The sequence below is a fragment of the Augochlora pura genome, chromosome 3, assembly GCF_028453695.1.
Source record: "Augochlora pura isolate Apur16 chromosome 3, APUR_v2.2.1, whole genome shotgun sequence".
Lineage (NCBI taxonomy): Eukaryota > Metazoa > Arthropoda > Insecta > Hymenoptera > Halictidae > Augochlora > Augochlora pura.
This window is the reverse complement of record NC_135774.1, coordinates 22,235,044-22,262,939: the sequence shown is the minus strand read 5'-3', so window position 1 is coordinate 22,262,939 and position 27,896 is coordinate 22,235,044. Positions and strand designations below refer to the sequence as shown.

The following is a 27,896-nucleotide window of genomic DNA, read 5'->3' as shown; positions in this document are numbered from 1 at the left end:
TTCTTTATAAAATGTAAATAGAGTCTTGCAAAACAAATTAATCGTTCGAATTTATCACGACTACACAAAATCTTTTGCTTACGACCCCTTTCATACATTTACAATGTACACTCATGAAGTACTTTTCCTATATCGAAGCAAACAATTGCTCAAAGGTACAAAATTAGAATACTCCGAAGCAGAAAGTTGCTCAAATGTATGAAATTAAAAAGTACAATTTTTTATCTGAAGTTTTGAGCCATTTCTTATTGTGAAATGTTTAGTTTTACTACTTTTGAACCATTTTTGTATTAGGAAATTTAATTTAGACTCGACACTTAGACTTAGAAGTTTCATACTGTTGAAAGTTCGATGCCTCGAGAATTTTTATCTATGATAACTATAATTAAAGGTCTCTCCAGTTACACCTAACTGCACCTACCAATGGTATGTCTTTTAGAAAGTACGTTGTTAAAACAGTTAGATATAAGAAGACGGCTATCGGAGAGGAAAATAATAAAAGGAAGATTTTCTAGCGTGTATGTTTTTTTATTTGTGTCTGAAACTCATCTTTTCGTACATCTGATAGCGAAGCTGTAACAGCCCTTAGCCGCAACACTTCAACGTGTTACAATCCGTCGCAGATGTTGTTTTTTTTTTTGTAGAAAATGAGAAATAAAAGGAGAAAGGACGTGCGCGTAACATACTTTGACAATGCGTAGAAACCCAGACATCGTCGTACGTTGGATGCTCGCGTATCCGTTGATATACCAGTCACGCGGATGCGAGCAGTGAACTTAGTCTGTAAACGAGTTGGCACTTGCAAATCGAAAATCATCGCGGTCGTGACATTTGGTTTGAATTTCGTAAATAGATTTTAGAAGTGGAATCGATTTTCGTTCATGTATTTTTGCAGGCTTGTTTATACTGTTGATTTATTTGTCGAGAACCGTCTCCTTTCGTTGTCGATAAATGATTCTGTTTGTCTGTGACTCGTAAGAATTTGCCGAATGGCTTCGTATGACAAGGAGAGAAAGAAGAAGGGAATTGAACACGGGTTTTCGATAAAATGTACAAAAATCGAACGCGACCGCCGTACGCGTCCACGTCGTTGGTCGAACACGAATCTCACGTATAACCGTCACAGCATCCATTCGTAGTTCCAACTTTTCTCGAGTAAAGACAATCACAACATCCAGGGGTGCAGATAAAATGACCTTTCGCGGCGAAAGGTTCAAGGGAATTGGTAAAGCGAGCACAATAACAGAGAAATGAAAGAATACTGCGTGTATTTCTCTACATGCTGGATTACATATCCTCGGAACAAAAAAAAAATGGGGTGAAACGAAATAAAAATACTGTCAAACATAGAATGCGCGGTTGTATTCGCGTGTAATACAACAATAAGCTGTATGTGTAATTGTTCTTACGCTGCCTGTTATTTTCAGTTTTCTTTTGTATCTGTAAAAAGGAACTTAAGTCAACATAAGAGACAATAATAGTTATAATAATAATAATAATAATGATAATAATAATAATTAATAATTATATTATAATAACAATTATATAATAATAATAATGATAATGATAGCAGTAGCAGTAGTAATAATAATCATAACGCGTGTAGAGGGGCAAAGACCGAGCAGATGGACGAGGAAACGATCGTTTGCCACGAGGGAGTCCAGACACTATGAAATTCTTTTCAACGTAAATGAGGCTTCCGTCGTTTCCCCTGGAACTCTAAGGACCTGCTTCTAGCTGCATTTGGTCTTAACGCATCGAGGACCGAAAGCCGATCTACGAAATTAAAAAGGAGAAACTGTCTCTACACAATGTTCTACGCTGACATCGATTACAAAATATTCACCCGCTCGGAACAACAAATCTTTTCATTTTCCTTGAATCAAACAGAATTTCAAATCCTTTCGAATGATCCTCGCGTTAAAAGGGAAACGCGAAGCCTTCGCGCCATCCATCTTTCGAACTAGACGAATCGTTTCTCTGTCGTGAATATGTCTAGAAGTAGGCTCTTTTACCGTCGATTGGCTCGAGAAGCGAGCAAGTGCACGGTCGATCCCCGATGAGTCAAGATCATCTAAAGGTAAAACAGGGAGGAGGGAAAGTGGTCGCGGTGTCGGTTATTTAACGTTCGGCGCGAGATTTTTAGAGCTCCTTCTCGATCTTGATCAGCTCGGCGATGCCGTCGTGCATCTCCTTCACAGCCTGGTACTCGGTCAGACCGAGACGCCGCTTATTGGAAATGTCGTAGATGCCGCCCTCGGCCTCAGTATGCTCTCCACGAGTGCCGCGGACTTGAAGATTGAACTTGGACGCGACCTCCTCAAGCTTCTCTTTGTTCGCTGCCAGCTTGGGCACCTTGATGTGCACAGAGGCACGCACAGTGGTGCCCAAGTTCGTCGGGCAGAAAGTCAAGAAACCAAGACGATCGTTGTGGGAGAACGGAAGTCGTTTCTCGATGTCGTTGACGGCGGTCACCAGACGCCGGTAGACCTGAAACACGAATCGCGTTGCATGTAGTCGAATGAATTACAAAGCCCACGTTTTTCAAAGTACCTCTTCGTAAATTAGAACGACCAAGCGGTCGCAATGTACGTTGAGGTTAAAATTTTCGATGTATTTAAGATAACAAGTTTACCTGTCCAAGATCTCCGCCCATCTGCATGGAAATGATACGCAGATGATCTTCCTCGTTGCACCAGACCAAGAAGGTCTTAGCGTCGTTGTGGAAAATGCCACGGCCGGTGGGCCAGTAGCGGCAAGCGTTAGCAGCCTGCAAGAATCGGTCTCCCTCCTTGAAGAGGAAGTGGTCGTCGATCAGCTTCTGCTGGACCTCTTTGCTCATGCCGGTTAGAGGGTAGAAGGTTCCCTTGAGCTCGCCTTCCAGGCCGGACAGAGTGCTGGAAACCTTCTCTTCCATCTCCTTGTACTGAGCTTCGGTCAAGCAGGGGTTGAAGGGATAGCCTTCCAAAGACCGCCCACATCTGACACGCGTGGAAACCACGAATTCGCCCTGTATAGATAAAAACGATCATTTTAATGGTTGTCCATCAAATAGTATGTAACTGGTATTAAAGATATTATTTGGATGCTACTATGGATACTAACAGCAGGGTCCAAGTTTCCAAGGGTGTCGACATCACCGAAATCTTTGGGCGGGTGCTTGTCGGACTTCTTGAAGCCGCCGTGGTAGTCCTCGATGATGGGGTCGAACAGATCAGCGAACACCGTGTAGGATTCGGCATCGGGAGCATAGATTCCGACGCCGGAGTCCGGGTTCTCGACACCGGACTGGATCACATCGAGAAGAGTGGCGCCCAAATTGGTCTTCCTCGTTTTCAGTTGATCGAAGATCTCCTTCGTCAGATATTTCTTCAGCAACGACTTGCTCTCCGTGCTGGACAGCTTGTTGAAGCCAGCCTCAAGCTTGTCCAGAACTGCTTGGTCCACCATGTTGCAGTTTTTCTTGCTGCAATCAACAAATATCGTCGGTTCGATCAATCGATAGAATTTTCTAAAAGAAATAGAGTAAAAGAGGGGTATAGGAAAGATACGGAAGGAAGCTTGAACGGTTACAAAAGCATGGCGACACCTCGTTCAACGGTGACGATTTCCACCCGTTGGCGAACCCGCGATCTTGGATACTTCCCAAATTGTATCAACACTATATTGTCCGGCGTCACCACAGTGGTGTAACGCGCAAAGTATCGCTTGACAGCCGGCAATACTACAGTGGTGTAATGCGCAAATATATGAGACAAACAAATTTTATATTTATCTAGATATGTATATCTTCGAAATTTCATGAAAATAGGTGGACAGGATTGAAAACTTGACAATTTATAATTTCTCCATAGCCTTTCCCGATAAAGGCGACAAGTGAGACAATCTGAATCAGTGCTGTCGGCGCCGAGCAAAGAAATTTTTGCGTGACGCGCGGACAGCAAAGTGTTAAAATACGGACAACATTCTGATAAGAACGGAACGTTTCTGTGCTTCTGTGACTGATCCCATTGAGCGAGGCGTGTTACTGTACTCAAATCGTTGCACCCGCGGTCTCGGATCTCCCGCGGAGCAAACAAAGAACAAGGGAATAGCTCTAGAAGTAGAATCACACGGTTTCCTCGGGGAACAAAAAGGTGCTTAATGACACAACTCGTCGTGTCAAGGTGTCGGTACACAGTCGAGCGTGTCGGTGAACGCAACAGTCTGTTCGAGGTTGCTTTAGAATCGAATCCATGTTAATACAGAAAATCCTATAGAATTAATATTTTCACCGATACTAGCAATGTTAAACCAAAAATATATAACTCTTTCCTTAAACGTAACAAATAAATTCACCACGTAAAGTAATATTCTAAACATAGCGATGATAATCACGCACTAATTATTACGCTACAATGTACAACGATCTAATATAAACGGATAAGTTACTCTTCGTGTCACGGTAAATCGCCAACAAATTTATTCATAATTCCACGGGAGAATTTTATCGTAGATGCTTCTCCAAATGAAAAGTAAAGAAAATTTATCAACGTCTTATCGACGACAATTGCCCGTTGTCGAGTTTTAATTAATATCATCAAATCGATACACTTTTACGAACTTTACGACTCGTATTATCAACGTCAACGAGTTCGGATATCTCTGTTTCTTCAAAATCGAGACGATATCTCTCGATGCCGATGCGATAAAGACGATACAACCAATTGGAATTATGTAATCACAAAACAGGGAATGTTCTGAGTAACAGCAAATCTGATATTTTATAACGTGCAAAAATAATAATAATATAATAAAGATGATTCGTTAAATAAGAACATGCTGGATAAAACGCGCTTAATCAATTTGGGTGATCGAAAACGCGATATCGTCGCGGCGATTAGGTGAGAGAGAGAGGTTCGAATGTTACTCACGTTTGAATCAGCCTGAGTGGCAATCGAATGGTACGACAGGCCAAAGATCGTATTAGGGCTTCGTTTGAGGTGCGGAGAATATTTAAAAGCTTACAGGAGAGCATCGCGCGAGCGTAGCGCGGTCGCGATGATCGATTGGTGCCTGACGAAAGAGACCAGCAATGGCAAACCGGCGATGGTAATGGCAAAGTCAGCAACAGGCGGCGACCAGCCCCCGGAAACGCGTGCTTCGCGGAACGATGTATACTTCGTTATTCGAGAAACGTTTGAACTTGGCGCTAAAACGATCAATAGAAGCAGGAAGCGAGAAGTATCGTTCGATCGTAAATGTCTCTATCGGGTGTGCCCGTACTATCTCTAATAAAACAATCCACGATATTAACCCTCTGCGCTATGATCCCTTTCACGCTATGTTAATTAGCATTTATTCGTTTTAATACTTTCTTTAATAGGATTAACCCTTTGCACTCCGTCGTCTCCTCTCAGGGGACATCGCAATTCTATTATATGACTAAACATTAAATTTTATTAGCGATTTGCAACTATTCCTCCATGTTTACAAATTCACATAAATCGAATATTATTATAGTAATATTATATATATATATATATACATATATAACATATACTATATAATAATATAAATGTTCATAAGCGCTGGTAGGTAACATCCATGATGGCGCGGGGTGCAAAGGGTTAAACAATTCTTATTTCTTGTATCGCCTTTATTTAGTTTCGTCTCTGTACTTCGACGACAGAAGAATTAAATTTGATTTCGATTTGAAATAAATTAATAATATTTTACTATTTACTAGATCATGCATGAAATCTTTGTCACGAGTCTGACTCGTTATTACAGTGCAAGGGGTTAACAAGTACGGATAACTATGGGAGCGTATCGTGCTCGACTTATTTGTAAACGATAGACTGCGGATCCATGCCGCATTTAAATCTGGCTTAGAAATGTCAAGGTAATTATCGATATAATTGCATTCCTACAACGAGTCAGACTCGTGATACAGATTTCATGCTAGATCTACTGAATACGAATATTATTAACCTTTTTCCCGTACCTTGACGGAGTCCGACTCGCGATGGAAATTACTAGTAACAAATAATTAAATACGGATGGTTATTCTACTCTTTAAAATTGGAATAAAATTATAATTCTTTGCACTCGAGGCGCCACTAAGAATTGCTTATTATTTCTGAAAATAATTTTAATAGTATCCGACTCGTTTATATTTAGAGATTGTTAAAATAACAAGCATTCTACTTGCTAATAAACTCAATTTCATATGCGCACAAATCGCAATAAGTCATACAAAGTAGAAATACCGGAGATCAAAAAATTCCGTTTAAAATATAATGAAAAAACAGCTTCGAGTGCAAAGGGTTAATATTTAAGTATACCAGTAAATTCAGGCACGGCATAAACATTAATGCTCTGTCCCTTTTTAAGAAATTGTGCCAATTGAAAAATTCCTAATCGCGGCGACTTTGATGAAAATGGTACGTGAAGGGGTTAATTTCCTCTACATCGAAATAAAAATAAATTCTTCTGCAATCGAAGCTTAGAAACTGAAGCACATAAAGACAATAAAAGGAACAAAAATTGTCCGGTCCTTTCATTAAAAATATTAAGAAGAAAGATAAGTGCTCATAAATACACACGATCGATTCGCCGCTTTTAGACGCGAATTTTGCCGATCTCCGGTTATTATCGTTGAAACTGGGACTTCGCGGATGGGTCCGCCATTTGTCGACAGAACCGAGAGAAGACCGGAAAAAGAATTGGATTCCTCGTCGTGACCGTTTTTCGTTGCTAGGTGCGCGTTCCTCGAAAGAAGTGTTCCGGCTTTCGAAAACTAATCGCAAGTTAGTCGAACCGACTCTGGTTTCGGAAACCGTTTCGAACGGTACGTGTCGTGCGATGAGTGAAGGCGACGGAGAAGTAGAAGGCGTGTCTCTCGCCGGTGGTCGGGCGGTGCACTTGTTGAGGCGATATACACACTGACGACAAGCGGCGAGTGCTCCGCTCGAACTCGATCGAGGCTTTCCATGCGAAAAGAACATGCCGAATTCTCTCTCTAAGCGGACGTTCCCTTTTTTTTCAAAAACGTCAAGCATTGTTTTCGTTTCGATCGGACGTTGTAGGTTCACGAAACTTTCCAGACTCGTCGACCAGAGTTGGCTGTTCTTTGGAATAATTCTCGAATGAAATTTTATTCAAAGAATTCGTTTCAGATATTTCACGAACGAAATTTTATTCGAATAACGCGCAACTTGGCCGACGACTCGCGGCTTGCTCGTCGACGAAGCCGAAGTCGTTCGGTGGAGTAGACGGAAATGAAAACTGTATTTCCTGAGAATACCTCTTCGAAGTACCGATTTCGAAAAATTTGTGTACGCGTCGAAGCAAATAAGAATAGCTTCGAAACGCGATCGGCCCCCAAATCGATTTCGATTTGTGTCTGCTCGCGCTCGAGCAAGGCACAGTCAAAGATGAATCATTACGCGATTAACGAGTCATCTCGTTAAAATCTCATTTAATTTCCCTCGAAGAAGATCACACGTAAGACCGAAAATAATTTAACTAATAAAATAATAATAATAATAATAAAATAATTTAACGAAGAACTTTCAGACACGACGTTCCAAGGAACCAGAGTCGACAAAATTTTTCAAAATCAGTCTATGCGCTCTATTAACCCCTTGCACTGCGATTCCTTCCACGCTGCATCGATTACCATTTATTCCTCGTTAATACTTTCCTTAACAAGACCAGACAATTCTTGTTTCTTTTATTGCCATTACGTGCTTTCGTTTGGAGACTCTGATATCAGAAGAATAAATTTGATTTCGATTTAAAATAAATTAACCCTTTTAGTACCAGCAAAAAGAGCCTGTATCTGGGCGAAATGTTTAAAACTCGTTCGACGAAGTTTGATAAAGTTTCGGAAAGAAATTGCAAGAATTTCGAAAAGCCTAATAATAAATTCAAAAAGGGAGAAGAAATAAGAAATGAAATTGTTGTTTAAAGAAAATATTAAGAAAACTATCTTTTCAACAATAGCCAACGACGATATTATCGTTGTTCGGTACTAAGAGGGTTAATAATATTCGCGTGTTTGGTAGATCTTTCATGAAATTTGTATCACGAGTCCGGCCTCGTTATTATTGTGCAAGGGGTTAAAAAGAGCATGGTGTTATACCCGTATGAAATAACGATCGAAAAGACCGAGCTCGAGCGAGTTTGCTGTTCGTGGTGCCTGGTCATCGACGTTCAACAAAACAGAGGACAGAGAGAGATAGAGAGACACAGAGTACAACAGCGTTGTGCCAATACGTACAAGTCCTCGACAGTCGCCTCATCCGTTGACTCGCATATGCCCATCGTTGACGATTATGCGGCGATTATGCCTCGATTATGCCCCGCTTATGCCTCGATTATCGGCCCGGCGATTTATGCGTCTCTTTACAAGCGACGGACACGCTGTTACGGGGGCCGGATCTCCTCTATTTCTCTCTGCGAGCACACGAATGATGGATTGACCGAGCACCGATTGCGGCAACTTCGATCGAGGTCGAAGCTTCCTTCGTCGGATTCGCTCGTCGCCTAAAAATCCCTATGCCCCGTCCTTCGATTCGCGAATCGACGAAAATTATCGCATTTCAATCACAAACTATCGCGCGTGTGTTTGCCCTCTACGCCTTTATTCTCATTCTTACTCGTATCCTACGTACGCGTTGCGATATAGAATAATTTCAATCGGACCAAACGATTATTATCGGCAAAACGTGTCTCGGAAGCTGTTCTAACAAGGGTGGCCGTGGTTCGACATACCGTACCGAAATGCAAATAAAATTTTTCAGGTGACCTGCTTCTTGTGCACGCCCCAACGCAAGGGTGAAGGGTTAACCCTTTTGTGCGAGACGACGCAGGGGTTCGGTCGGTTAGCGTAAACTCGGGGAACACCGCCCCTCTTGCCCTTCGCTTTGCCGTTCGGCTCGAGGGCCGGGCACTCGATATTCTACATACATGTATATTATGTGTATGCTACACATTCGACAATCTCTACTGTGCAATCGAACAGTGGAACATTCACCGAACCGTTCACTCAACGCCAATTCTTTTCTATTCTCGTTCGCGGTTGCCTGGCAGTATCTTTTAATTTAATTTATTTAGTTTACTTAATTTACCTAAATAACTTTTTAACGCCCATTTCTAACGGTACAAAACCGTAGTTTACTTTAAACGAGTAAATTATATATATATGGAGTTGGCAATTAAGTGATTGCAGATTTTGTTAATAGATGGTCTTGGCACATTCTCTTGTCTTATCAACATATTCAAAGTAATTAAGTTATATTATTTTCTTACTGTCCGGACTTTCATCTTCAGTTTAGTAAGAAAATTGCACCGATTAATTATTTAGTTTCGTTTTTGTTACAGTTTGAAGATGGAAGGGCAAGGCGCGCGTTTCAGACATATATTTTACTGCATTATTTCGAAAAAGAAGGTAATATCACAAGTACGATGTTTATGTTATATACACAATAGTACATCGAAATGAACCCTTGAAAGAAAGGCAGTGTCAAAAAACTGATTTGATTAATTGAATAAACCTATATTTTTAAGTAAAAGAAATTGAATTTTCCTTCTTATTTGAAATCCGCGATTACTTAGTTGCCAACCCAATAATTGGCGTGTTCTAGATTTCAAAATATTCGGTGCAAATATGTCTAACTCGTTGAAAAAGAAGGTCAAGATATAATGACAGGTGTAAGTTTATTAGATACTTTAGGAGACCAGAATATTTAATTAAGAAAGGAAGGAATGGGAATCAGCGATTGATAGCGAGAGCGAGAATTTAGAGGAATACAATAGGTTTTAAATGAAGGATGAAGAGAGGAAATGTCGTCGGAAGGACTACGGGACACTGAAGCATTTGGTGAAGGAGTGTGCGAGGGTGTGGGGAGAAGCGGGCGTAGTTAGAGCAAGTTTTAGACGGTGGAAAATGTGATAAAGTGGCGGATTGGGTAAAGGATGTGTGTTAAAGTATGGAAGGATGATACTTTTGTAAACCAAGTCCATTTTTTGGCCCGAGGACTGAAATTAATAAACATATATATATATCTAGCTCATTGCTGTCGTCGTTAAAGAGGCGAAATTACGTGTGAAATGATATATATATATATATATATATATATATATATATATCTAACTCATTGCCGTCGTCGTTAAAGAGGCGAAATTACGTGTAAAATGATCTAATCGTTTTTCTCCCATCGAAAGGCAAAGGGTTGGATCGGATATGAAATCAGTCTCGTAAAGTTCGAGATTATTTTTTATAAAAACGGAGGGACGAACGTAGACAGGCTATCGAATTTCCTTATTGTTATCCGGAAGCTCTCCGATGTAGTTTAGCCACGAAACCTGAAGCGTGTCTCGAGCACCCGAGAGAACACGCTCGGGGAACACGCACGCACGCGCGCGCGCGCGCACACGCAAGCAACAGCAACAGTATCGCATTCCCCACGCGCCCGGCTCATCGTACGCCTACATCACTGGACGCAGCTAGAATTCGCATCCCTTCGAAAACCGTGTTGCGCAGGCCGCAACAGCGAGCCGGCGACTTGCACCGCCGTGTGATCGCTGTTCGCGTCTCTACCATCATCATCCTTGTTCTCTTCGGGAAACGTTCGATTCCAACTAGCGATTTCTAAACGTGATTTCGCGTATGCGAAACACGCGTACGCTCCCAATTGAAATGGTATCGCTGACCTAGAAATATATCAGGTCGAGTCGTAAATAACTTCCGACGCAGCTAAGTAGAATCTATTGTTCGTACCTAACCGCAACGAGTCACCGGGGCGCGGACGAATTTTTGCCTCCGCTATTGTCCGTTTGTACGATCTTCTATAAACCCTTGCCGTACCATTTTCTTTACCTATAAGCCGAATTCTTTTCGATCGCACTGATTTCTTGGAAGAAGAAGGAATTTTATATTTATCGCGTGCTCACAGCTATTTGAATGTTTGAATAATTGGTGACAGGAAAATAAAATTTGATTCCCATTTAAAGGAACGGGATGAACATTCGTATCTAACAGCTTGCCGCTAGAGATCCTCGTCGCGAGTCTGACTCGTTAAAGTACGGCAAGGTTATGTTTAACGCGATTTATTCGACTTGTTACTGTGTACATGTCGCTTTCTAATTTAATTGTGTATCTTAAATGTACGATGCACTTGGGTGAGCTGCTAATACGTATAGTGTTATACAGAATTTAATAGAACAGAAAGAACTAGACGAAAATAAATGAAATAGAGGACAAAGGAAGATACATAAAAAAGGAAAACGAAATAAATGTCCAACAAAAGGACGTAAGTTATTTACGACTCGACCTAATAGCTCGTCGAGACCAGGAATCATAACGCGATTCGACACGGGAGCTAAAATGTTCGGCGGTGGTCGCAAAATCGATAGAATCGTTTCTGATCCCGCCCAAAAGCACGTTTCCGTTTTCGACTTTCTCGCGGCCGTTCCTTATCGGTTCGCGCCTCGTTTCTTGTCCCGTTCAACACCGATACGTACTCATCGCTGGAGGTGGTATCCTTCGATGTACATCCGCCCATGACGACGACGACGATGACGCCCTGGCGCGCGCGCCAGAGAGAGAGAGAGAGGAAGAGAAAGTGAGAGAGAGAGAGAGAAACGAAGAGAGGGATCGAGGGCGCGAACAACCGTGCGTGTGCGTTCACCGTCGACCGATAAACTGCTTGTCTTTCTTGCTTGTCTTTCTGTTTCCTCTCCTTTCTCTCCGCCCTCGACCTGAGTCCGTGACACACAGAGTTCACCGATACCGGAAACAATCCCGCGGGCAGCGAAGAGAGAAGGTCGTGTGTCGCGGTCCTCGCGAATCAAGATGGACGGAGAAGAAAATTGCGTATTGTTCTTGGACGAGTGAGCAGGCTCGTTAAACACCGCCTCTCTCTGTTAGGCGTGTTCTCTCCCGCCAATGCACCGCCGGCGAAACGTCCACCAAAATATCCCCGGCGAAATGTATCCGGCCGGTGTGGGTGCTGCGAGGATCCGCCGCTGTTCGCTCGCTGGACCGATCGATGAGCTGACAATTTCGAAAATGGCCGATCGTCGGTTTTCTCTCTCCTACTACACACCTTTCCACCGACTCCCGAAAACACGCTGCTCTCTCGCAAGGACGAGGTAGTAACCGGATCGCGTTGAAAAGCAGAAAAGAGAGATCGATCTTCTCGCCGGAGTAGCGTGTCTTCGATTTCACCCGATCGACTTGTATCGATTAACCGGAACAAGATCGAACGCGATCGAGAAGAAAAATTTGATCCGCCGAACCGAACGCGATCGCCGACAACGATCGAGCGTTGAACACGCAACGGAAACCGGCAAGGGCTGAACGGAAAATCCGCGTAGGGAAACAGGTGGCGCCGGACGGGCCACCGCCGGCAATCGCGATCAATGTCGCGCGAGTACTATTACGGCGATGTTTCCTGTCCGCTCGTTGAAAACGAAAGCGAACCGGCGCGCCGCGCGCTCCGGGGAACTTCTCGAATCGATATCGCGATATCCGCGGGAGCTCGCGAGAAAATCCCGGTGAAATCCCGGTGGTTCGGCGGCGGTCCTTGAAAAATTGGCGCGAGCTTGTTCCGTGTCGAGTTAAGCGCGACCGGGAGAGTCGTGCGGGCCAGTTCTCACCGCCTACTTACCGGTCATACACGACGAGCTAGAAAAATCGACGATCGAGGGTGATCTCGACAAAAAAATATCTCGAAAAATGGCTAGTAAAAATGCAATTCGATTGTTGGCGGGGATCAGAGTCTTCCCGTGCGGTTTTCGTGTGTTCCTTCTTCCTCGCGCTCTCTCACTTTCTCTCTCTCTCTCTCTCCCTCTAGTTTTAGGAACCTATCCTGGAACTCCCGTTGCGCTGGCCACTGGTCTCGCGTGTCCTTTCGCGGATCACCTTTCTCCCGTTCTCTCGTGTTCGAGATTAGTTCGCAAACGATTTGCCAGCTTGGCTCACACGCGCCCCTTGATGAATCGATTTAGAAAACCCGCGACGGGATCGAGACTGTTCGTCTTTTCACCGGAAATCGTAACCGTCCGCCGTGAACACGGTCCGCGCGCCGTCAGACAGATCCGAACACTACAGTCTCTACGCTATCACTAAGCAGCAGGCATTTCTGCGTGTCGTGATCTCTCTCTCTCTCTCTCTCTCTCCCTCACTCGCGAGCTCGCTCCCTTCCTCCCTCTGGAACGCCTCGCTCGTCTCTCTCTCCCCCCCCACCCCGAATCCACGAATCTCGCTCTCTCTTTCTCTCTTCGACTGTTACCGCTCGCACCAATTTTCCCTCCGTCCCTGTTCATCGCGCAGGACTACTCGTTCTTCCTTTCACTCCTTATTTCGCCGTCTCTCTCTCGCCCGTTCATCCCCCGTCTCTTTTCCCACTAGACTTTCCCCCATTTAGCGAACCTCACCTCTGCCTATCTCTCTCCCGAACGGCACGGAATCCTTTCCCGTTGCACTCGCGTTTTCCTTCCTACAGAGGTTGTCTCGTTCTTTTTTTTTCCAAAGTCCGTCCCCCCTCTACCGTGTATCCTTTCTCTCGTTTCCTCCGATTGCTCGCGCCCGCGGAACCAACGCGCCTCTCCGTCTCTCTGTCGTTTCCACGGACGCGTGCACGGTCTTGCGCTCTCCCTCTCTATTCGCCTGATTCTCTCTCTCTCTCTCTCTCTCTCTCTCTCGCTCTCTATCTCTTTCTCTCTCGCGCTTATGTTTGCTCCGACGACATCAGGGTGGGGCACACCGGCGTCCAGCACGGAAGGATACCCGGTCGATAGCACGCACCTACACCGTCACCCACGCACGCACACGCTCTCAACGGTACACACACGGCGGAATCGCAGACTACGCTCGTGCGTGTGCGTGGAAAATGACACGCGCGCGCGCGCGCGCTCACCTTCGCACCCGACGTCTCTCTACCTGCGGTTCGCCGCCCCGACTCTGCCCGCAGTCGAGATCGCAGTTTTCGAGCCTCGATGCCGAACCCAACCCTCTCTTCTGCCACCCTGTTCGGCTCACCGCAGGCCGGGGCTCGTGTACCTGCCGGGAAAAGTCGTCCGACGACGACGACGACGCACGCAGCGACAACGTTTACCTGTGCATCGGCGCACCGGGACACGCCGGCTCGCCGGTCTGACCGGCAAAGCGCCGAACCTTTTTTATTTTTTGCATACAGTATAATCGGAAGTTCGAAACCCTCGTTAAACGCGAGGCTACCTCTCCGCAAATTCTCTCCTTTGCTTGCTAGTCGATTATCGGCAATTGTGGTTGAAACGAGCGGACACGTAGACTTTTGTCTGACACGGGAAACGTAACTTAACAGCGTTGAGTGCCGCGTCAGTCGCCGGTGACTGACACACCGAGCTTCGCGGTTCAGGCTGCGTCAGTCATCGGTGACTGACAGTATAAAAAACATGATAATAAACTTAAAATTTACATTGTTTCATGTTGTTACCTAAAATTTATTTAAAGTCCGCCCAATTTTTATCTGGATCTTATTGTTAATGTATTTTTTCAGAAAATTTTAATGGATTTAATGCATCGGGCAAATTCTAATTTGCTTGATTTCCTTATACAATTGAGTGGCACTCAACGTGTTAACCCTCTTAGTACCGAACAACGATATATCGTTGTTGGCTATTGTTGAAAAGATAGTTTTCTTAATATATTTGTTAAACAACAATTTAATTTCTTATTTTTTCTGCCTTTTTGATTTTTTTATTTATCAGGCTTTTCAAAATTCTTGCAACTTCTTTCCGAAACTTTATCAAATTTTGTCAAACGAGTGTTAAACATTTCGCTCAGATACAGACTCTTTTGGCCGGTACTAAGAGGGTTAATATACTTCGGGTCATTTATAATGTCATTTAGCAGTCAACATATTTTCTAACAATGTACATAGCCTGGACACGTTAGATCTTGTACGAAGCTTGATGAACCGGGTGATCGTTTAAACGAATTGGATCTCAAATGGATCCGAGCCTCGTCTACCAAATGTTAACCCTTTGTACGTCTACTCTGAGCCGCCGAAGCTATTTATTTTTTCCATTTTTACATGAAATTAAAACATATTCCTGTCTTGCACGCGTCTAAACTTTAAAAAGGAATTGAACAAATTTTGCTTTTCCTTCCAGATCCTTAATACGACAGCGAAGGGTTAAAAAGCTGGTTCGAGAATTTGTTGGCGTTGTTACCAGAGATAATATCGTGCTACCAGGACGATAATATTTCGATGTACACGCGACGCGTCTAACGATCCCGACGAGCTCGCAAGAAATACACGCTGATTAACCAGCGCGCCAGTAGTTTGTTATCCTGTCGGGAGAGTCAAGTGCAGTTCTCTTTTCCCGATAAAGCTTGAACTCCGCGTTGCACGGCTCTCGGGCGTGGGGCGGGGCGAGGTGAGCCCTGCAACTTTCTACATTTTTCAACGGCGACCGCGAAACCGGTGTATCGAGAAACGCTGGAACGAGATTATTCGGCAACCCGAGTTGTTTCAGCATAACTCGACCGACTTCGACGGGGAAATATCCTTCGAGCTTGGTTATTTACGGATCGTCCAACGAGAGAATATTCTACCGTGTAGGGCGTCGGCCGACAACGATGTGCGATCACAAGAGACTGGTAAAGTCTAAGGACAGTGAAGAGGAGAACCAATAACAGGAGTGTCTTAACACGTTGAATGCCACGGGGGTCACCGGTGACCGGCACTGAACTTGGCTGTGACGCCATGGGGGTCACCGGTGACCGGCGTGCCCGGATTGAAAAAAACATAAGAAAGTTAGACAAAAGACAACACTTATAATTTCTTATTATCATAATCGTTGATGTAGTGGTGTAAAGAAATGGATGCAGTGGAAAATATTTGAAACGTGTTTATACGTTGTAAATTATCTATCGTATATAATATTTCAACATTATATGTATCGCTAAATGGAAATTTCATCGTGGCGCCACGGACAATCCCGGTAAAATTCGCGTGGCATTCAACGTGTTAATAACGAATGACTCTGTTCGCGTCCTATGTCGCGGTACTGGAGCTGTGACTCCGAGTCTTCTATCTACGAGAGAGTAACAGGTTTACCGATCCGACGGATAGCTTCGCGCGAATCTATTTCAACGATCAGTGTCAATACATGTCGAGTAGAATTAGAATACATGTCAAGTAACTGGGGGGTTAAAACAGTTTTCAACGAGTTTATTCGACATTATTTTCAAACATTATTCTCGCGGTAATATGTATAGTGAGGCCGACCGGTTACTGGTTGGTGACCAATTACCGTGCCTTCATTTGTTTCCGAGCATAACTAACCTCATATTAATAATACAATTTTTTATTCTTTTATATTGATTAGTTTTTAACGTTAAACCTATCGAGCAGTAATGGCGTGCATTACATGTTACTGAGCACAGTATTCATTTAGATGTTCTAAACTTTTAATTATAAGCCTTACCCCCATAATGATATAATTTAGCCAATCGTTTTCTTACCAAGAGACCTCTAAAGTTTGTAGTATTGTAAAATTAAAAGCCGGCCATTTTGATCGTGGTAAGTTTAATGTTAATAGAACAAAAAAATTGATACGTCTTATTCGACAAAAATCAAGTTGGAAACTATGAAACGGGCGCCGCAGCTGAACACGGACTAAACAAAAACGCCCGTTTCATAGTTTCCAACCTAATAATTGTACCTAACATCGATTGTTCGTAGCACGATGACACATAACCTGTTCTGACCCTAACGAAATCGAACGGACTCTCTCCGCTCGTAAAAGGCAAAACGAGAAGTAGAGCACAGAGAACATGGTTTTCGAGAGTTTCCCAGGACCATCGGCTACTTAAACGCGATCTATGCCCCGCGAACGAGTCTAAATCGGCTCATCATTGTTCATTGGCGAAATTGTTTCGTTGATGTCGGCGTCGGCACGGTAGGATGCGCGCGTCAAGGGGGGGGGAATCAAGGGGGTCAAGGTGCGCGCAGGAGGCGTCGTGCATCGGGTTCCCGTTGCGTGTTCCCCCGTGTATCAGTGTCGCGTGAATACGCCGTTTCGCCTACGATTATCGTGCTCGCCTGGCAAACGATCGTCGGATAAACGTGTTATTTTTTTCTTTCGGTTCTAGCGTGTACACGACGCCTGCTAAAAGTTTCAACGACGCGCTCGCTCGTCCTGTCCGACCTTTCATAAGTGATTCTTCGGACGGGAGACAGAAGAATAGACGTACAAAAGGATGAATCATACGAAGATGTATGGCGATGGATGCGCGACGGAACGAGCGCCCAAGGTGGAGGTGGAGTATGAAAGAACTGACGATGAATGTAAACTGGGAAACTGAACTGAATGAACTATTAAGCGGTAGACGTGAGAGATGACTCTATTAGTGAATGCAGCAGGGAGGGCGAATAAAAATCGAATAAATTTCGTCCAATTAGATGCAAAGACTAATATTATAAAACATATTGTGAATGATGAACTAAATAAATGAGTAAATAAGTAAATAACTAAATAAATAAATTAAATAAATAAATATATGTATGGCAACAAATTCAAATTAAAAAGTCTCTTTATCGTAATAAAGCAACATAAGTTAGATACTTTTGTGTTTAATGCCAAAGTAATTTTAAATTTTTGGTAATATATAAATAAACCACGACTTTCGTATAATTCTACATTAGAAATAATAAAAGACAAAGATATGCAATCGCGACGCTTCGTTAATTTTTCGTTTGGATATCAGTAACAATATGAAAGTTACATCGAGTCCGCAATTATGCGCACCACGAGCGGGGGGGTCCGAGCCAACGCGCCAAGTAGAATAACCCTGCGCGAGTCAGACCTCGAAACCGATCCGCCTCCCAGAATTGTCGGCGTGTTTCGAGACCCGCCCGATATCCAACTGTAGCGTAAACAATTCCGATTTAAGATAGCCTTGTTGCCGCGGACGCGTCACGATTCAAATAGAATTGTTCGAGGAAAGACGAGAGCATTTTGGCCGACGGTTCGCGGGATGGTGGCGCGAGGCAGTTAGTAGCCTCGGTATCAGCCCGTTTAATCCCGAGGAGAGAGGAGCTCGTTACGAGGGCACGAATTGCGCCCGGGGCGAGCTTTAGAGAACCGAGGCCGAGGGAGCGAAAGAGCAACGATTCGTCTCTTGGCTGCTCCCTCAAAGTTTTTCGCGTGCCCATGAAAAGACGGCGGTCCCCTCCCCCCAACGGTTCTGTTTCGCCGCGCGACTCTCCCGAGGAGATGAAAGAGCGTAACGCGGGCGGCGCGAGGGTGCCGCGCGAAACAACACGCACCGAGGGTAAACGCGGACACTTTGTCTTCCATTGTGTTCCACTTTGTTGGCCGGTAACCGGAGCTCGGTCAACTCGCAGCCATTCGCGGTCACTTACAACCCGCCGCCGCGCTAATTATTCTGCCCTCTTTTCGAATTTCTCGCGCGTCGTATCTCTGTCGCCGACTCGAACCGCCCGACGGTGATGCATCTCGAAAAGCTTGGGAGAATTTTTCGTAAGCCTTGGCGCGCGAGGAGACGAGACCGCGAAACACCCGTCGGGGCCGAGGAGACAGGGGAGAGGAGGCGCATAAAAGTGATTACGATCTGTCGGCTCAAGTTTCAAGAATGTCTCGACGATAAAATTATCGCGGCACCGTGCGTGTTATCACGAGCCTCGACAACGGCCAAGATTACTCGCCTCGTTCTCAGCCGCCTGCCCACACCCCCTTTCCCCAAAATCGCGATCGACCGATAACTCGAATCGATAACCGACCGCGAGGTACTCCTTTCTCTTCAAATTTTTAACGACGGGAACAATAGCTTTGCAGGACATGAAATTCTGATTCGAGCAAAAGTTCCGAGAGTTCTTAGAAATTGCGTCGCACGCGTTCGTGACAGGTAAATATCGTTTGCCGAAACAAAGATAGGAACAATGGAGAAAACGAGCGCGATTCCAAGCGAACGGGAACGCGTTCGAGCTGGCCTCGTTTCGTCGAGCCAAGCGAATCTACAGAAATCTTTAATAATCGCATCGTATCTGAACGGCATTAAGAATGATAAGCGATGCTACGGTCGATCGCTGATACAACCGCAAATTAAAGCGCTAATCTCTTCGCCTCGCGATAAACGGACGATAATTGTTTCCACGATCGAATTTATTTGCCTATGCGGACGAGAACGTGACGGCAAATTTTTACAAAAATCGAACTTGATCGAGAGATCGTACGTACTCACGGAGCATGCTACCGATTAATTGCTGGTTCGAGCTATGATGATGACTCGAAACACGACACGATGTCACGGCTTCGGGACTCCAAAGCTTTCAAGGTTTTCCGTTACGCCGTCACACGATCGTGATTACGAGGCCTGGCAATGAGTAATCGCGCTTCCAATTAGAGATGAGAATTATATGCCGGAATAGAATAGCTCCGCGGATAGTAAAACGCATCGGGTCCATTAGAAGGAGGCCGTCAGGGTCGTGTTCAGCGCTCGCATCATCGCTGCTCGTCAACACGGTATTACGCTCGAGCGAGCCTAATATTTGCCCAAGATTATTGCTTTCGCAAATATTACGTTATCGCGACGATTATTTCTCACGTTGTTCAAAATGGATTTTCTGATGTGTCGAAAATTCTGCCGCGATAAGCGCGTACTGTACGACATCGACGTGACTCGATGAACGATCGAGCAATCGGCGAACGCATCTTTCAATTTGCCAATACATATCTGCCCTTTATTATGAAAGTGGTCTAAGTGAAAATTTAAAAAAAAATGAGTTTATCAGTTATTTTACATCACATTATTTCAAACTAAATTTATCCAATGTAATTTTTACGATATCGTCAAAAATGAACCATTAGATGCTGGTTCTAATTTTAACATTATATGGAATTCATTTAGGGTTAATTATGAAAGTGGTCTAAGTCAAAAATTTCAAGGAATTATTATATATAAACATAACTTGGTCCTTTCTACCGAATGACCGTGATTTTGGGTTGATAGGAATGAAAATAAAAAGAGCAAATTATAATACTTAAACAACCCTGAGCACTATTATGAACTCATAGAAAAGTGTAGAGGAAGAAATACATTTTTGATAAAACGAACGTCGCAGCCGGGTTTTATTTCAACGAAATCACTAGAAGAGTCACAACAAGAAGAGGGAAAAATACCGCGGGCGAATCTGTCTCTTGGCTGCAAACACAGTGGATGAGATTCGTGAAAAATGAACCATATAAAATGTTCTATAAAACTTCTTTAGATGCTCCTGAATTCCACGTTTTGGATCTTTCTCCTAAAAGAGAAAGACCCAAGTAAAATGCATTACTTTTTTAGAACCATTAATAAATGTGCATCAATTATTTCATTAAAGTTACTGTTTCAAATAAAACTCGTAGTTCTTTATTGCTTTAAGTAATTTATAGGACATTCAGTTAATTTTGAAAATGGTCCAAATTAATTCAAACTTTAAAAACAAAATTTCTTATGAAATTCATACAAAATTTCATATTCATAATAAATCTCCATTAATCAAGATTAATAAAATTCTAAATAAAAAGATCGCATAATGTAAATATATATTTTAATTTATGCAAATGTAATTCATTGTATATCTCGAAACAAGAAATATATGACTTAGACCACTATCATAATGATGGGCACATATTTGATAACGTCGTCGTAACATCATCGATCGTAGATGCAACAATCTTTCGAACCGGTAGAAACACGATGTGAACAGAGTTACAAATGAAACGAGCGAACCGCGAGACTCGCCGGATGCAGTCGTTTCAGCCCGACTCGTCTGATTCGCAGAAGGAATCGTGTCAAATTATGCGAAATCCGAGCAAGCCGCGTCGCTGCTTCCGCTTAGTCGTCGAGCCATTACGAAATAGCCGAAGGTACGATCGCAGAAAATCAACGAAATCGATTAAATATGGAACAAAAGGTTTATCTTGCCGAGGACGAATAAAACATCGCGAACCGCAAAACCGCTAGAAGTTGCGCGACTTGTCAAATTGTTATGGAAACGCGACGTTACAGAATGTGCGGTTTAAAAGCTGCCCACGCGAATTTCTGAGCGGGTTCCAACGATTAACTGTGTTGTCCGGTTGTTGGATTCGCAAAAATAAATGACACGCGAAAGGGAGCAATTCGGTTCGAAGAGATCGAAGACAGTAGCGATCTACAATATTAACCGGCCTCGTTGACCGTTCGTACCGGCGTGTATCAAGAAAATGATTTTACCGACCAACAGAGAAACGGACGACCACTCGAGTTGGATAGTGGCGCACTCTACCATCAACCGGCGGAATCTACTTTGCCGGCAAACGTAAACTGGCGGGAGATTGATTCTTTCCCACGAAAGATGCAACAATGTCTAAAAAAAAAAAATACAACCTATGTCTTACAACATATGCGATCGGTCGCGCTATTTGCGAGATTTCTACACAATACCAGTCCCTAACAATGTCGAAAGTATAGTCGCCTCTAAAATGGTTTCGCGAGCGTAATAGATATTTAACGCAACTTTTGGCAGGCCATTCGATGCGATGAATTGTGTAACTCTCACACGCCCGCGCGACCGCCTAGAAAATTATTTCAGGCTAATGTTTCGGCGATACGGTCGAAACGCTAAAAACAGTTACAAATAAGTTACTCTGTGCCCAAAATGTAACGCAACGGTTACTTTTTAACCGGCAAAACGATATATGGCTGTTCTCGCGCGTCTAAATGAAGACAAACAAGTTGTTGCTGGCAACGAGTTAGCCTAGCCAACAGTATTTTAAGTCGCGTAACTTCGAGGCCAGTGCCAATTATTGGTCACTGAGCTTGTATTTGCGTCAGTACAGTCGGCGAACGTATATCCCGTGTGCTCGAACAACAACGAATCAATGGGAGTCGTACGGAATGCAATATATTTTTGGTCTCTGCACCTCCCGATTGAGCGGACTCCAATGTCTCGATGCTCGTTGCAGCTTCTTGGAAATCGCTTTGGGGGAAACAAATTTTGCCGCCGAGTCGGTTTACAGGCTGATTGCGAAGTATATTCCAGTCTATTCGAAGCCACCGTCGCATAAACATAAACGTAACGTGGCAATGCCAAGGAGATCAAAGGGATATAAATTATTCGAGTGGATTATAGTCGCTGAGAACCTTCCAGACCTGACCCAGCCAGTATATCTTTAGACTCGAAAGTTTAGAGGACTGTTGCAAAAGTGTAGATCGAGAGGGTGCAGAAGAGTGCAGGGTGCAGGGCTATGCGAAAGTATCGTTTGCCGCTCGCAATCAGGGTCACTCGATAGTTTTAACTTTGCTCCAATTAACTCCGACTCGAACCGAAATTAAAACAACGCGGGGACACACAAAAGCCTTTTTTTCGCAAATCAGCTCGCAAGGGTGGAAGGAGAGTTGGTCCGCTAGAAAGGAACGCCGGACATCTTTCTCGTCGGGAACATATTGAAAAATCATTCGCTCCGAGAATAAAATGCTATCAGACCTTTTCTAAATCCGGCTGATTTCTTCGAGACCGACGTCGGCTGGCCGGCTCTCTAAATATATCGCTAACATTTTCATTGATATTTCATTATCCCGTAATAGACGTTGCATGAAAGGGACACGCTTGGACAACGAGCGTTTGCATTAGGCCCCCTCCGACGGCTTTGAGGAAGAGTTAAATATCACAGGTGCGACACACGCGACAAGTCCGTGCAAAGTCGAGGAGACGGAGAAACCGGGGAAGACGAATCGATATCAACGATGCGCGGGACGATAGAGCGTGTAGAGCCGTAATCACGGCCAGCTTTACACTCTCTCGACGATGAACGACGCCCGAGCAAACGGAGTCCTCTGTTTTGTCTTACGGTATCGTAAAATATGTTATTCGACGCGTTCCTTTTGCCGGAGGTTAAATTTAACCGAATCCATTATCGATGCAGTCCCGCGAACAAGAATGAAAGTGCTGGTAAAAATACCACTCGCCTACAAAGTTCTGCTTCACGTGTAAATAATATTATAAAAATAACACTATGAATGAACACCGTCGTTACTCCGATACATCTTTTATAGAAATTCATTTGCAACGAGCACATTTTTTGTCTCGTTCTAGACACTATTAAACTATAGAGAGTTTTACCTCTTTACGGTTATTCCCGACGGCGTGGAAGAAGCCGGTGTCTAGCGCGAATCGATCAAGGGAAACACCATCAATGGCAGACAACGGTCGCGCATTCCGGTTTGTGGTTACGCCTGCTTGTACAGCGTACCACAAAAGTATGGCAGTTACGACAAAGTCCTCTTCGAGATACTCGCAATATTGTCTATTAAATATTAGCAAAACCAATTTGTTGTTCCCTATATCAGTGATTCGATATTAATTGCAATCGTCCGAATAGCTTCGAGCTGCACGTGCACGTACACTTGCTCTCGTGTGCACTTGCATGCGCGCGACGCGACGCGATGAAACGCGAGGAGAGGGGCGGCGAGGCGAGGCGACGCGTTCCTTGCACGCAGAACCCCTCGATCGGGAGAGACCGCCAACGCCAACTATCAATTTCCGTTTTGAATTACCAAACGCCAGAACACGCATGCACACGCGCCGCTCAAACGAATCTCCGGTTGTTCGCGGCCTAACGAGGCTCCTCCTAGAAGAAACGCGTCGATGCACTTCATCTCTTCTTTCCTAATAAGACGACGCACCTAACACTGGGTTAGCATACATTTCGAACACCGATAAATCACTCGCCGGAAGCGGAAGACCAAACCCCTTCCCACCCTTGAATCCCGATCGATCGAAAAATTCGAATTGCAAAGATTTCTCAATTTCTCTTTCAATTTTCAACAATAGGTTTCGAATCTTCAGAAACATTTCAACTCGACAACTGGTAAACGGATTTAATTTAAAGGACAATCGATTACGAAATTTTCTCGATTGTATAGCCATCAACGGTGAACCTGATCGCAGAGTCACGCGACTAGACCCGTCACTGATTAACGAGCTCGACGAAAATACGATGTCATCGACAATTTACGGCGAGGCTCGCAGATTCACTGCCAAGGAATACCAGACGTATCGATCTCATCTAGCCGGCTCGGGAATCAAGATTATTATGGTGGAGCCCGATATCGAGATCTTGTATTGTACGTGTTTTACGACCTCGACAAGGACAAGAACACTGGCCATTGACCGATAAGACTTAGTAGATCGAAAGCAATGAAATTGGTGAATTGTTAAGTAAATATATCGGGAGCGGAAGGAGAAGCAATCACAATGAGTATTTCTCGTTAGCTGCGCGAAACCTAGCAGAGAGGCACCGGCCGTGGAAGCGATTAACGGTCGACCGAATTGAGAAACACTGGGCATCCCAGGCCTTACGTAATCGGGCTGCACCCACTCTCTCGTTTCAATGTGCCACGTAGACTGACCGTAATCTGTCAATTCACTTTTGACAGGATCTTTGGAACGGAAATCCGATGCTACGATTCCAACGCGGATTTGCATATTCGATACCGTTTTTATCGACAACTCGAATTCGACGAGCACACGATAGGCCCTATCGTATTATCGTATCCGCCTGCGCAAGTCCGCGTATAACCCAAGGTGAACCAAAATGACGGTCACGAAAATTGCGTAACTCGATTTCAGGACGAACCGGAAACGACGAGACGAGCCGCGGGCATGAATCTTCCTTTTTTTCGCGAAGCGTGCGGACGGAAATTGAACCGATTGCATTCATGAGTTAATCGGACCGAGACATTCTGTTATGCTAATCGAGATGCGGTTCAATGGATAATAACTAGACTACGGATGCCTATGCAAATATACTATACGTTTGCCGTACAAATTGCGATCGAAGAACCATTTGTTCCGACAAGATTCCAGCAAATTTGATTTATTCCGATGATAATTCGTCGGATATCGACGCGCGACAGACGTGCATGCTATGCTACCGGTGCATAAAACCCACACTCTAATAATAGCCAGTAACTACACCCCCTGGAAAATTATTTGATCGGACAAAGCAAGCTGGCAGAGAAACTTTCTGCCTCGATATTGGAAAGTTTCAACGCGAAAAGCGGTCATATTCGCGGACATCGAGAGAAACGGAATCGATGTTATTAATTGTTAATAAAATTGTTATAGAACTAAAATATTTATTTAAACGACTGAATATCTTTGTACCCTCGAGAACAAAATTAAATATCGGGCCGAGATTCTATACGAAAATTGTGATGCTAATCTTGCTCGTATAATGCTGAAATCGATAACGTGGAGATAAGTGATTGTTTCATGCTAAAAGAAGAACTACGACAATGTAATATGGTAATATCGAAACTTCTGAAACAAGAACGACACCTTTTCCGTGATAACAATGACAGACATCAATGTTCACGACAAAATGTTACAAATTTTTTGCTTTTTCAAGTTTTGAATGGACGTGAACGAGCACGCGAGTGAATGCGAATTTGTATTTTTAATGTCAAGATCGATACATTGAATAAAGCTTGAGGTATTTTTAGTTTTAGAAAATAATCGCTGACCTTGGAACACGTGAAACCTTTTTCAAAATGACTAGATGAAAGAGATACCGGAATTTTCACCATCTCGAATTTCATACACTCAAGCTGCGAGTAACGAGGAACAATTCATTAAAATCGTAATATTCAATCACGTGACGCGTAGCCGCCATTTCCGCCACTTACAATCGTCTTGGTGGAGATTGCCGTAAATCTTAGTCTTCGACTAAATCTGCATCGAACTAGATACGAATTAAACAATATCTTTTTCGATTGCACAGTTCTAGCCATATTACATGATTTCAACTGATCGACAAATTAATCATCATCACCAATATAGGATGTTTTGCAAAAGAACATGTGAAAAATGTATTAAAGAAGATTGGACAAGTTCAAACGTTCCATCCGACAATTTGCTCATCATTGATTAAAATTTGAATCATAGGAATTTCAGGTATACATGTGCAGAACGCTCGATCGCACACCTGGTCGATAACTAACCTAAAAACCGGCACAGCATCGACCATGCATGTTCGTCAATGGAATAATCGACGATCGACGCGACTATGAATCATTTCGCAAGTACGCGGCGTCTGCTGATCGGGCGTTTCTCTTATTCGTAGAACTTAACAAAAAAAATCGCGAGAATAGGTCGTAAAATCCATGCCGGTTCGAGGTTCCGGCAAGGAAACGAGTCAAGGTCCAAGAAGTTCTAGCGTTTCGTCTCGTTCGGTTTCGTTTCGGACTAGTTTCCGTTGATCGAATTCAAACGACATTTTTCACTATGATCAAACCGCTTATGCGTTAACCATTCGCACATTCTCCTAACCTGCAAAGCGCAGTAAAAGAACAATTTTCAAATCAACTACGAAGCTACTTTCGATTAGAACGATTACGAGAGAATTCCACTAAAGTTCTCCGTCGTTGAACCATTTATCCCACATCGTAAACTGTAAATTCACGTAAACATTCACAGCCCTCGATTACCACTGAAAGAAAGACACTCAGAACTTTCTAATTCTCGATAGAAATTTGAAGGGTACGTTCGCAAAGATATTGACCGGTTTTGACAAATAAGTTCACTCGAACAAACACGATTGCGGTAGGAAGTCTGAATTGATTCGATTGTAACCGCAATTCTCCTCTATGGGAATTCGAAGGAAGCGTTGTTCGGAGATTTCGTCCGGTTTTGCATAAGCGAATCGATTCCGCGATTAATCAATGGTGACGGACGAAATTTAAAATTTCGTGCCGACAGTGTTAATTGGGTAGAAACGTGGTTCACGGTGTCCGAGTATTCTGCGATTATAGAATTATTGGGTCGCCGCTTACCGTTAGCAGACAAAGGAAAGTTGAACGATGATATTCTGCGTTAGTCCTCGGACACGTCCTACGTAGACACGAGTCGGAAACGAAGTGGCGCGGAATCAACTCGCCTCGCGACAGCCGAGAGAACCTCTCCTCTCTGCCTCAGCCAATCGCATCCCTCCTTTGTACATACTCCCCCCGTACCTCCCGTATACCGTATATACATACATACCGTATACCCCCGGTACCTCGTAACCCCTACCCTAACCGGGACGGTTCGCGGTCCAGCCACGTTCCACTGTTCCGTTGTTTCCACGAGGACTCTGCCTGCCGCGTTGCTACCTCGACTATTTTTTACTTTTCGCTGTTTGCTTTTTGTTCTCTCTCCGCCTTCTTTCATCCTAATTATCCTCGCGCCACTTTTTATCCAATCGATGCACCGTATCCGGTGAACAGTAAATATATAATTTCCGAAGCTCGAAAATGACCGGTATGGTCTTTTCTTTAATTGGTTCCGAATTCGACGAGCTCTGCGTAAACTATGGGCGAATTATTTATGTAAAATTTATGTCAGCATTATAAGAGGGCGACATGTATGTAGATATACATGTAATACGAAGGTCGAGATTACCTGAGCACGGGGGATAGGCGGTTTGCTACCGTGGCGACGCTGTTGGCTATTGGAACTAGAAACCTTTTCTCATTCAAATTATACAATAGATGGTTATGTACCCTTTGTGTCTACAACATTATGCCGGCACAGTAATCTCTCTTTGTCCTTCGGATGCAAACGGGAGGTTATGGAAAATATTTGCCGCGTCTTTCAATCGATGTTACGGGACGATACGCGCGATCGATAATCGATCTGGTAATACGATCGAACGTCAACGACCTCGAAACAAAAGACTGCCGGTGGAAGAACTGCTTAATCGATTGTCGTACGAGCAGAAACCGTTGCGGAAATCTGCTCTTAGTTGCTAGTTTGCGTACGATTCGGTTATTCTGGAATCGATGGCAAAAATATAAAAATGTAAACACGACAATGGGTACACGTTGTCTC

The 27,896-nt window shown here is 43.8% G+C and overlaps 1 protein-coding gene across 3 annotated transcripts; it reads right to left on the bottom strand.

The window, feature by feature from the left end:
* Positions 1-1,251: 1,251 nt before the first annotated feature.
* Argk1 (Arginine kinase 1) lies at positions 1,252-27,014 on the bottom strand. 3 transcript variants are annotated; one of them, XM_078177321.1, is made up of 5 exons: positions 26,861-26,986; positions 8,267-8,442; positions 3,106-3,466; positions 2,636-3,010; positions 1,252-2,490 (listed from the first exon to the last, which is right to left on the bottom strand). In XM_078177321.1, exons 2-5 carry the CDS (start codon positions 8,308-8,310, stop codon positions 2,143-2,145), a joined length of 1,128 nt encoding a protein of 375 aa, XP_078033447.1. In that variant the 5' UTR covers positions 8,311-8,442; positions 26,861-26,986; the 3' UTR covers positions 1,252-2,142. The 3 variants fall into 3 exon arrangements, with proteins under 3 accessions (XP_078033447.1, XP_078033448.1, XP_078033449.1); XM_078177322.1 differs by lacking the exons at positions 8,267-8,442; positions 26,861-26,986 and adding exons at positions 11,512-12,043; positions 12,660-13,111; XM_078177323.1 differs by lacking the exon at positions 8,267-8,442 and having other exon boundaries at positions 26,861-27,014.
* Positions 27,015-27,896: the final 882 nt, after the last annotated feature.

Bases quoted from the DNA above. Each gene is read 5' to 3' on its own strand.
- Argk1 (XM_078177321.1), bottom strand. From the start codon at position 8,310: ATGGGCATATGCGAGTCAACGGATGAGGCGACTGTCGAGGACTT. The intron at 3,467-8,266 runs GTACGTATTGGC...TGTTGATTGCAG, and splicing joins GAGGCGACTGTCGAGGACTT to CAAGAAAAACTGCAACATGG. The intron at 2,491-2,635 runs GTAAACTTGTTA...TTCGTGTTTCAG, and splicing joins TGGGCGGAGATCTTGGACAG to GTCTACCGGCGTCTGGTGAC.